Source organism: Podarcis filfolensis (assembly GCF_964270895.1).
Source record: "Podarcis filfolensis genome assembly, chromosome: 2".
NCBI lineage: Eukaryota > Metazoa > Chordata > Lepidosauria > Squamata > Lacertidae > Podarcis > Podarcis filfolensis.
In genome coordinates, this window is record NC_139605.1 from 79655027 (window position 1) to 79667264 (window position 12238).

Consider the following 12238-nt stretch of genomic DNA (forward strand, 5'->3'; position numbering starts at 1 on the left):
TCATATCCCTTTCCACAGTGCTTTTTTTCTTAAAAAAAAAACCAAACATTTAGGGGTACTCTCATTTTGACTCAAGAAAATCACCATTTTATCGGGGGGGGGATACGGTAAATGGACAAAAGTGCAAAGATTCATAAAATGTTTAGGGGTATGCGTACCCCCAGAAAAAAGCACTGCCTTTCCAAACATGCTGTCTTCTGCCACTCCTTCCAAATTTTCTATAACATGGCAAAAGAAATTTCTGTCTGCCTTATCATTTATCAAATCAGTCTTAAAATGAAGCCATGTTTAAACATAAAATAAGCCAAGTAAAAAACATTCACTTGTGTTATTCGTAGTATTTTTTTAACTTTATTAGTATAATTAGAATTACAGTATGACATAAAATAACGAGCTTTTGCTAAACTCTGTAAAGCATTACATGCGTCTGCCATAAACAACCTCTATTATAGATTTAGGTTTTATTGCCACATCACTGCACTGAGGTGCAATAAACATTCAATGTCATCTTTTGTTTTTGTTTTTTAAATTATCCCAGGAGTAAACAGAAACTGTCCTCTATAAGAGTGTATCATTATTTTCAAGGAAGACTTACTATTATTACATGGTTTAGCAAAGCACTGTAAAAAAGCTACATAGAGAGAATACCTTGTCCTTGATAAACTGTGCAATCAGGTTTATACAATATACTATTCACATAGACTAACAAACTAAGAGATGATATTATGCAGTCATTGCATAGCAAAAAAGCAGACTAGTTAAGTAATATTCACATCTAATGTGCAAAATGCAGACCAAAAAGTAGCAAAATGGATAATTAGGAAGGTAAAATGCCCTGAATGAACACACTAGTTTAAACGCCAAAAATAACAAGATAAACAAATACCGAAGTTAAAGAGTCGTATTTTATTTTATTTTATTTTCTATACATATATCTACACATAATACCAGAAGATTACACATCCTCCTTTAGCAAGCTCCAATCAAATTCGCTCATCAAGTTTAGACAGGACTAAATGGTAGACAATGAAGCATTAGTTTTTTGTTTAAAAAAAGTCTCCTTTTCTAAAGAAAAAGTTAACTATTTCATTTTGTAGATACTAAGTGAGCAGCAACCTCTTGATTTATTGAGAAAGAGTATATAAAACATTGCCTGTAACATGTATAGATATCAAACTGACTATCTTATTAGCTATTTTGATTGAAGGTCCATGTAGCATTGTTTTTTTAAAATGCATTCACTACCATGTGTTATGGATTCTGAACCACTGCGTTAAATGCTTCCAAAATCCCATCAGTGTCTCCAACATTTTGAAAATATCCGTCTCTGAAATTTGACTCTCCCCTCTTAAAATAAATTCTCATCAGAAATGAAACTGGCTAGAATTATTTTTTTGAAGGGAATACTAATAACTTGCAAAATGGACATCTTGTATTTAAAGCCCTTACATATTGTTCCTACAAATATATTGCTACAGTAAAAATGAAATGTAATAAGTTTACTCAATAAAATGTATTTTCCTGTACATTCTTTTGTGTATGTTTTTTTCTGTATTTAATGCTACATATATTACATCACTTATAATTAACAGTTATGTATCAGCAAATATAGCAATAATATACAGATGATTTTTGTCTTAAATATTTTACCATTTTCCTACCAAATATAACTCCATTTTTTTTGTATTCACGCGTTACCTGAGCATACCAGTCTTAGCCTAATAATATACACTGGATGACAGCTTCAACCTGCAAGTACTGTACAGATAGCCACTTTACAAATGGAACTAATTCCAAGCTCTCCTCTTTTTCTTTCTTACATTTAGTCTTTTCATTTTCTTTCAAATGCCACTGACTCCTTTTTTTTTTAACTGCAGGCTCTAAATATGTTTCTTTTTAAAATATAACATATTAAGAGCTTAGAGAGGTGAACCGTACACAATATATTAAGAACATAAAAAAGTAAAAAAATGTACAATCTCATGCTGTATATTTACAAATATTATCGAAATAATAGATTTTGTCTTTCTCCTATCCTTATATTTCAATCTAAAGCTTTTAATGTACGGTTTTATAAAATAATACACTCAGCTTTTCTAGAGCTTGCAAAACTGTGTTCTTGTTTTTCCCCCTTCCTATAACAAACAAAAACCTAACCAAAACAAAAAATTCACCCTGTAAATAATCCAAGAGTCGATTTCTCTAATGCGTTAGAAGTAATTAGAGCTCTGCACTTAATGTGCAATAGATTCAATATTATCAAGTCAAGTGACAATCTGATGCTTAAAATAAGACTGCAGCGGGAGAGCATATTAAAGCATTCATCATCGTTAATCAAATGTGCTATTCTGTGATAACCTGTACCATTAGTAAGTAGGCTTCCTTTTATGTAAATAACATTATATACTTTTTAAACTGGTGGTTGGTAATTTAGGCAAAGAAAGAAAGAAAAATAAATCTAGGAAAAATATTGTATTTTCTGGAATCCACCACTTTGGAAAGATGTATATATTCTATAAAAGAACTGAAAATAAGTAGCACTCCAAAAATGGAAAATACCATACCATATGTGCAACATGAACATATATAAAGACTACTTTACCTTCTATCATTTTGCATAAAAATATTTCTCTTCTGACATGTACAGCATCTGTTATGGGAACATTCAGCAATAGGCTATCTACAAGTGATTTGGATTTCTTACATTTCCCTCTCTTGTTCAGATTCACGGTTCAGAATCAGGTGTCTACATCACATTGTTACAGCCCTAGAGTACAGAATTAATATCTTTTCTATTATATATTTATATATATATATAATATACTTTTACTTCATAAAATAAGGAAATCTCAATTTCTTTTAAGACAGAGGCAATGAAGCAAATGGGAATTGCTGTGTGTTTAAAACCAAAAATAATAATATTAATAAGACAATCCCCAGTGCAAAAGAGACTGAACAAACTATATATATGGTTAATGGGGTTAGTGAGGAGGAGGGTTTTGGTCTTTAAGCTGGGGCTCTCTATTTAAATAGGTAGCCCAATACACTAAATTAAAAATCCCAAAAAGCAATGGGAATGCTATTCTTGATAGTCGGTCAATTTTGCTGACGCTGTTAAAAGTTTTCTTGGGTTCTGGAGGTTTTGCTGCGTCAGATTTGACTTCTTTTGGCTCTATTGTTGCGCTTTTAGCAATGGTAGCTAGTCCAGGGTCCCTTGCGATATTAGGGGTGAAGCTAGTTGCTGTCGCTGGTGCTGTGAACGAGTTGTTTTTCATAATCAGAGGATCCTTTACTTTCTTTGGCTAGGAATGAGAAAACATAGACTTTAATCCAATACATCCATTTGATCATCCATTCCAATGCTTGGACGGCTCCAAGACATATGTATGTTTTAGGAATATGCAAAACATTCCTTTTGTTTTCCACATGGATATTTCCATGTTGAAAAAAACAAACCATGAGATTGCATTTCCTGGCCATTTATGCACAAAAGCAGATGTGCACATTTAGGAAGGGCAAAATTTTCTGATATTTGTTTAAAAGTCATGGGGAACTTTAAATACACATGTGTTGATGGGAATGTATATATGTAGGTTGTTTTATATAGATAAGTTTGTTTTAACAGAAATTTGTCCTGTAAGCATGGGTGCATCCTTTCCCATAAAAATGAAAAGGCTCTTTGATAGAGTAGGATGTAGAAGAAGGGGATACCACTGTTTACATACTTCCCTGAGAGAAAATCAATTTAATTTAGTGGAATTTTATTTTGAATAGACATTCCTATGATTGCACAATTCCTACTATGCATGCCCCCCCCATTTGAAATTCTACCTAGATTATATTGTTCACCTAATCTCCCATTCTATACATGTTGTTTTGCACAGCAGCTTCTGAGCTGCAGCAGCAGACTTTGTAGTAAAAGCATTGAATTTATTATTATTATTATTATTATTATTATTATTATTAGTGCCTGTAAAAGCTCATAACAGTTATTTGCTAGCCCAGTGCATTAGATTACAGCACTGCATATGAGAGGGCTAGTAACTGGTTGGCAGCCATGCATGGAGAAAGTGTCACTTCTATGTTTGCCAAGTGCACCTGAGCACAGAGATGTGTGGCAAAACTACACACATTCCTTTTAGAAAAGAACGGAACTCTAGATGAGAGAACTCCATTTTCTCCATTCATTTCAATTAAATGAATGGAAATCCAAATGAACGAGCTCCAAATGAAAAATCCATTAGTTTGCCATTAGTTCTATTCATTTAATTGAACTGGAAGCCTGGAAAGGCCTGTACAGACCATAGAGATGTCACATGTAGGATAAAAGAGGCAGAGAGCAGCAAAACTGACAGAGGTGAACGCTGTCCAACCCCTTGCCTACTTTTTTTAAAAAAAACCTTTTGGCATCGTCTCCAAGAAAGCCTCCAGCAACGTGCAGTCTTCTGCCAACATCACAATTTCCCCCAGTGCTATTATTTTCAGACTCAAGGGTCTGGATGGCACGTGCATATACATCACTTGATGTCTTGTGATTTGATGAATCATCCCTTGGTGGCTCACTGCTGAATGTCCAAATTTTCTCAACTGAAAAGTCTTATTTTGACATGGCAACAAGGGTGATATGCAAGCTGTCTTTGAGGTGCTGAATTGATGTTAGCTGTTTCACACATATATGCAATTGCTCAGCAATTCACATGCGTATGTGTGATTCACTCTTAGCTGCAATCTGAAAAGGAGCTGCAGTAAATTCCATATTTCAATGCAGATATGAACTTTTTTTAAAAAAAATAAATCTTAATGGGCTGCTGAATTCATAAATAAGTTGCTTGTTAATGTTGAAAGGGAACTGCTAGCATCTGAGTTGTAACATCTTTGGGAGGAATTAATGATACTGGATTCCTTGTAACAGTCCTAATTCAAGGGGGAGGGACAGAGAGAGTAAATTGAACTCAGAGGGGCTTACATTTGAATGAGAATGTTTAGGACAGATTATCAAGTTCAAGCACTTTGGTTCTGTAGGATCATGTTTCCCATGCAATGCGTACAGTGGGTCATATGGCAATGTATATTATTACCTTTTCGGGAACAACACTCTTGCCATCCCATGCATAGCCTCTCTTTGTAAAGTAGTTCACTGTTGCAAATTCAATCAGTGCTGAGAAAACAAACGCATAACACACGGCTATGAACCAATCCATAGCAGTGGCATAAGCCACCTTGGGGAGAGAATTCCGTGCACTGATGCTCAAGGTGGTCATTGTCAGCACAGTTGTCACTCCTGCAAAGCAAAGCAAGAACATTTCAGAACTCATCCAATCACCACCCTATTGCCTACTCCCATCCACCTCACAACTGCGATATCGCTTTGAGTATATGCCATTGTAGAAGAAGAGGAGAAGAAGAGTTTGGATTTGATATCCCGCTTTATCACTACCCGAAGGAGTCTCAAAGCAGCTAACATTCTCCTTTCCCTTCCTCCCCCACAAGAAACACTCTGTGAGGTGAGTGAGGCTGAGAGACTTCAGAGAAGTGTGACTGGCCCAAGGTCACCCAGCAGCTGCATGTGGAGGAGCAGAGACGCGAACCCGGTTCCCCAGATTACGAGTCTACCGCTCCTAACCACTACACCACACTGGCTCTCTCAACGGTAGTTAGTTACAGACGTCTTCAGGTTTGTTTAGCAATACCATGGTCCTTTTTGTAACGCAAACATTGGATCCACCAGCAGGAGCATCCCCTGACCAGAGTTCCACTCAGGGTGTGCTCCAGCAAGCAGAGCAGGGGAGTGTGGCTTTTGTCTTCTACCCCTTTAGTACTCAATGCTACCTCTCACACTGTCCCTGATGTTTGGAGGACCCTTTGGATGCATGTGAGACGTGGCACTGGCAGCCACCAAGGGAGGAGGGATTGGCAAAAGTTGTTTCTCCTACTCTGCCTGGGGGATCCCTTCCCCTGGATCAAAAAACTTGAGTCCACCAAAGGAGAAGTCTGGAGCAGATATAGATGTAGGAACAGATCAGTCAAGATCCAAAGAGCAGTAGCTCTTAGAGTGCCCAAGGGCTTGTATGTTAGTGTGTGTGTGTAGGAGGCATTGCTGTGGGCAAATCCTAAATCCAAGCTCTCCTTGACACGTAGAAGGAGTTTCAGATACCTCACATCCTAGCTATAGATAAAACTTACTGAGTGACAGGCATTATTTTCATTCAAGTATTCTCTGTTTTTATTGGATTTGAAGTTTGTTTTATGCCTGTTTTTATTGTTAATTGCTTTGTGATGTTTTATGGGAAAAGATTCATAAATGAAACGGATAGTATTGAACATGTGCAGGGTAGCTACTTTTTTATATACCACACCATCTTGTGCATTTTTACATCAAAGAAATTTCCACTATGGGCAATGGTGCTTGCTTCCAGGCAAATGAACCCAGGATTGCAGCATTAGATATTGCAAAGCGTGTTCTCCTTCATGGAGAGCACGTGTTGCGGTGGGGTCTGCTGAGCCACCCCTCTGTTACCAGGCAGGGTCTCTAAAGATGGCCTGGGGCAGTGATTGGTTCACTGGATTGCTGGGGTAAAAGTTATGTTGCAATCTTGGTGGGAGGGGTAAAATGTTTAAATACTCTGCACGCAGCCTGGAGCTTTCTCTTTGCTGCGTGCAACGGATCACCTGCCCACCCGCCCTTGAGTAAGGGGTTGTTGCATTGACCTTGCTATGCCTGTCATGGGGTTGTCTGCCGTTGGGGCAGGGGCTTGGTAGGAATTTTGTCCATCTGGCTGATTGGCTGGGCCATTTGGTTTTTGCCTACTGCTTAGCAAATCGTCACAACTTGTAAGGTTGCGGTTAGGCATTGGTTATAAATTGGTGGAGGAGGGGTTAGGATAGGCTGGGCCTGCCCCTCCATGGTTGCTGCGGAAAGGGAATTCCGTTAAAGGAATCCTGGGGCTTGCCATCTTTTCGTCTAATCCCTGGAATGGGACTAGGGCTGGCAAGCCTTCGGGGAGCATGCGGATGAGAATTGAGGGTCTGTGTCTCAGCTCCATTTCTCCCCGACTTGCTTTCCCCCGCACTGTCTTTCGGTGGTGCCCGGAAGTCAGTTTTGTCCCCAGGCGGGGGGACAGATAGTCTTAACCAATGCCTAAACAACCACTCACGGTTTTGTATTTAAATAAAGTTGTGGCCAAAATTATGCCAAAAACCTTAAACAAAAATTAAGTGTGCGTTGTGAGTTATTTGGGGGGTGGCTTGAGGACCTCGACACGCAATAACATAGAATCACAGAGAGTTGGAAGTGACATGAAGGGTCATCTAGTCCAATCACCTGCAATGCAATGCAGTCACCTGATTTATGGCAGTTCCCATGCTGTCTATCTTCCATAAATACTGATGATAGCAAATCATCAGGTTGCAGCTGGAGAAATCAAGTCATATGAGGATTGTCCCTGACCACTGGACAGGGTGAGGAAGTCCACATGAGAGGACAGAAGGTAACCCTATTTAGGTGTTAAAACAACTTGAAAACAGAACACAGAAACAGTGGGAGTGGGGATGAGCACACCAGCTCTGCTGCTCTCTCACCCCCTGCCCCTCATCACCTCCCACAAATTTTGTGCCTCACAGCAGGGAGCCTCTTATACTCCTGCAGGCTCACTGTGCAATGCTGACATCTGGAAAATCAGGGTTATACATCATGTGGAGAAGCGTACTTGTCCCCACTCTTCTTTCCCTGTGGCCTGGATTACTATAATTCCTGAATAGGACTCTTGCTGTACCACTGAACTGGCAAAATGTCAGTTAATTGGATTATTGTGATGGTTTACCACTAGGGGATGCCATTTGGATTTTCTGCCTGAGGCACCAAAACATCTTGAGGCAATCCTGATTGGAATCACATCCCTCTTGGCATTTGAGGCAAATTACAGTTATGGCTATGCCTCAACTGGACGAGCCAGCTTAATGGTTTTCAGATGAAATGAATAGTCCTTTCCATTTGTCTTCTTGTTTCTGAGCCCTATCTCGCATGCTGCAGCAACATTTTCAAGCTGTTCTCCACAAGCTTAAAGACTAATGCTGATGAAATAAGAAAAATATTGCTAATGTTGATTAAATAACAGGGGAAATGCCACTGTGATCATATACTTTGCATTTTGAGTAGCGATGTTGCTCACCTGCCGCTGAGCAATTTTATTTTAACTAGCTGCTGAGCTTTTACTGAAAGTGAGAGGTCTGTATCTCTGTTGCATTGCTTACCGTTGCGTTAAATCACATATTCACCAGTTACCTTGACAACTGCAGACATTTCATGTATTAAATCTCTGCTGCAGTATATTTCCACTGTGTCAAGTGTTAGCCAAAACACAGAGCAATCAGAAATATCTTGCACTATCCATATTCAGATGCATTATTTATTGTCAGAGGGGGAAAATAATATGACCTTTCAATTATCAGTCATCCCTATTCTGAAATGTCTCCAACTGCATAACGATTTGTGTAGAAAAACTGACTTTAAGGCTGTAGTCCTGTCCAACACAATCCTATGAATGTCTGCTATGGCCCGTTAAGTTGTATTTACTCTCACGTAAATGTGCATAGGATTAGAGCCTAAATCACAAAGAAGTACATAGATGGAATTTAAGCACCCTGACCACCCACAGAATATTGGATCAAACTCTGCTGTCTATTTCTGTGTGTTTACATTCATATGAAATATCTGGACGTTTTCCTTTTCCATGATAGCTAAACATAAAGCTTTAGAAGGGAAAACCTAGTCAAATGCAATATACATATACATATACATACATACACACACACACACACACACACATTATATATATATATATATATATATATATATATATATATATATATATATATAAAATTTCCCAGAATAAATTGAATTGCTTTGTGCAGCCTTCCTCAACTTGGTGTTTTGCACTGCCGTTCCCACATATAGCAGACAATAGCATACAATTCTCATCTGGAGAGCATCAAGTTGAGAAAGGCAGGCTTTGTGTCTGGAGCTACTGACAGTGTCTCACAGAAGCCTACATGGAAGCCCCATCACCAGTAACGGACCAAACCCAAAGAGCAATGCTGGGCATGCTAGTCCTGCTCCTGCTGCAGCATCCCCTGTTGGCACCACTCCCACACTGCCCAGCCATACAGAGCTTGCCTGTTCAACAGGGAGGCCTGTTGAACAGACAGAATTTTTCAAGTGCTTAGGACCCTGATCACACAGGATTGTGGAAGGCTTACCTACATTCAGCAGGCATCCCATCAGTGGATGAGCGGCTGGTGCCTGGAGAGCATGGGGCCCACTCTTTGTCCGTGCAACACTTTATGCATTGCACAATACAGCCATAGACTTCACAGACCGGCATTTTATTGGTTTCTGTGGTCCTTGTCTTGCTATTGTCTAACACCATGATGTTGCCACAGAAGCCTGGAGATAAGAGGTGCTAAAACACTGGTTGGGGGAAACTGTTCTCAATTATTCTGCTTATTACAAGACCAGAGCAGGCTGGTCCATTAGGGCAACTGAAGAGCTGTCCCACCAACCTCAGCCAGTCCCCAACCGGCATGCCTTTTACTAACAACCAATCAGGAAGTAGCTCTGTCTGTCACTGACTCTGACTTCACTTACGTTTGGTCTCCCTGACTTTCGCCCTTACCAGTCCAACTGAGCACCAGTCACCAGTGTACAAGACACTTACCAAAGACAGTTCTTGCTGGAACGGATTCTCTGTTGAGCCAAAAGGATACCTGGGATAGAATCACTGTCATGATGCAGGGCAGGTATGTTTGAATGACAAAGTAACCAATCTTTCTCTTCAAATGGAAATGGGTCATCATCACAACATACTCTCCTGAATGGGAGGGGGGAAACCCAAGAATGAAACATCAGTGAAATTCCTATGGGACAACATGCTTCAAATTCACCACACAGAAATCATGCAGAAACTAGTATACTTTTTGTGCGTGGGATATGTTGTTTATTGTTTTTGCAACAGCTAGTCAAGAAATTCAGGAAAGGTTAAGAATTCCAGGCTCAGACTTTTGGAACTGAAAGTGTTCTCTCCCCCCCCCCAAAAAAAAATCATCTAAGAGGCTTTATCAGTAAGATACATCATGCCAAGTGATTTAAAGCTGAACTTTCCATCATCTTAAAATTCCATGTGGATAGATTTTGCCAGATTTTTCTTGTTTTTCCCCTTCTCCTAATAGGGATAAACTCAGCAGAAGCATCTTGCTATCTGGACATCTTCTGCAGAGTATCTGCTCTTTGCTTATGGGATATCATGGCTTGGATTGCATAGATCAGGTTTCTGCTACCTTTGGATCACCAAGCTGAATACGGCTCATCTGCCCTGGTTGGCAGTGCTGTCACAACAGCAGCAAAAATGCAGCTTCTTGTTTTTGTTGCATTTCTAGGACTGCAAAAATAAGGGAAGGTCATCATGTATCTGGGATGGTCACTATTCATAGCTGGTAGATTGGGTTCACCTTGGTCATCTCAAGTTGTGCAACCCTGGCATAGATTGACATTTGAGGGGTTTGACTCGGCTGACTTTGTATTAGGAGTGGTGATTTGCCCAAATGTCCTTCAGACCCTTCCTATATCTTGGCTTTATAAATTAGTTTCCTGGCTTAGCTTTCCTCTTTTAAAAAGGGCAAATTGTTCAATGAAAATCACGGTGGTGTCTGATAACTATTTAATGGCCCTTGTGAAATGGTGTTTTCCAGAAATTAAGCAAGTGCCTCCTTTTTAATCTCATCATTTGTAACAGTTAGTTGAAAATTTAATATCTTGAAAAGATCAAATTCCTTAGGGTGTCTAATAATGTGGTATTGTATTCGGCACAGAGAGAACCGAAACAAAACAAATGTCAGCAGAGAAAAGAAACGAGAAGCTCGGAAATCAAAGAAAATCATCTCCTCAAACCAGAAATGATGCATAAAATAGTTCTAGATCTTTTTGAGCAAGGGCCCCCAATCATGTCCCAATGTGAAATGGAGGGTGGTTTATATGTGTCCCACTCTCTATAAGTAAATATAAGCCAATACTTAAGAGCAAACCTAGTGGTCTTTGGTGACGCATCAGAAGGCACATTCAGCCAGTTTAATGGGGACTAGTGCATGGTGTGTGGGAATGCTCATACAGATGTGAAACAGATGTGCAAAGAGTGTTTTCTAGGCGATTCCTACCCATCTTACTCCAAAATATATGCCAGAAGCAAAAATAGTTAAGGTGTTTAATATTACCAAGATCTGAAGTTGCACAGCCGCACTCTATCTTTACTTAGTCTAGCAAAGTATAAATTAATTTGCAAGGATGCAGAATTATTGGGCGCAGGGGGAAAGCAAGCTGCTGGAATGCACTGATTTTAGAGATTCTCACCTATTCATAAAAAATATTTGTTCAGTTTCATTCTTAATTGTTAAGTAGGTTTTGCACAAATACTTCCTCAAAATGTTGCCAAAAAAATGATCCAGGGAGCACTGGAAGGCTTTGCTTCAGTGAAAGGCTTGTGAATCCAGGATTGTTTAGTGTATTAGAAAAAGACAACTTAAGAAAGAAAATCATATTGATTTATATAATATATTATCTACATGGTGAGGGGGTCACTTCAGGAAGCATGAATCTGTCTGTTTCAGATCATGTTACTTTTGCATGTTACCATTCCATTCCCCATGATTCCATGTTAATCTGCCATTTTGAAATCCATCTCAAAATATGTCTTTTAATTAAATGCAATTAGCTGTGAATTATCATTTCAAAAGATGTATTTATTTAATATTATATGTAAATGAATATTTTTATATGTTTAAACCACTGAAAATATTTGGAATGTTGCAAAATATGGTGGATGGCTAAAATTCTGTGTTCCAGATTAACCAGAGAGGTGTGGGTCAGGTCATTTTATATAAAAAATCATCAAGAATCCCTGAGGTATTTCAGTGAAATTGATTGACAACAAGGTGAGCAAGATAATTAATGCATGGAATTTATTTACTGCTGAAGACACTGCAATGGCTTCTAGGTGAGGTGGCACAAAAGGTAAATGTGTCCTCTCTCTTACACAGAATTTTGAAAAGGCAAAATATCTGCCTTTGACCTTTCTTTTGTTATGTAAGTGCCAGGGGAAATCACATGATTTAAAAGGTGGGCCTTCATTAATCCTATCATTTCCCTCCCCAACATATATTTTAATGGTCATAGTTCACTCTTCAATTTCTC

At 39.0% G+C, this 12238-nt stretch overlaps 1 protein-coding gene across 6 annotated transcripts in view; it reads right to left on the reverse strand.

The window, feature by feature from the left end:
* Nucleotides 1-887: 887 nt before the first annotated feature.
* The window catches only part of GABRA1 (gamma-aminobutyric acid type A receptor subunit alpha1), a 38714-nt gene continuing 27363 nt past the window's right edge, over nucleotides 888-12238 (reverse strand). For all 6 annotated transcript variants that reach the window (XM_083597277.1, XM_083597276.1, XM_083597279.1 and 3 more), the window contains 3 exons: nucleotides 9714-9866; nucleotides 5079-5281; nucleotides 888-3302 (listed from right to left, as the gene is read on the reverse strand). In XM_083597277.1, the coding sequence (XP_083453403.1) occupies nucleotides 2982-3302; nucleotides 5079-5281; nucleotides 9714-9866 (677 nt within the window). In that variant the 3' untranslated portion in view covers nucleotides 888-2981. The remainder of the gene's footprint in view (nucleotides 3303-5078; nucleotides 5282-9713; nucleotides 9867-12238) is intronic.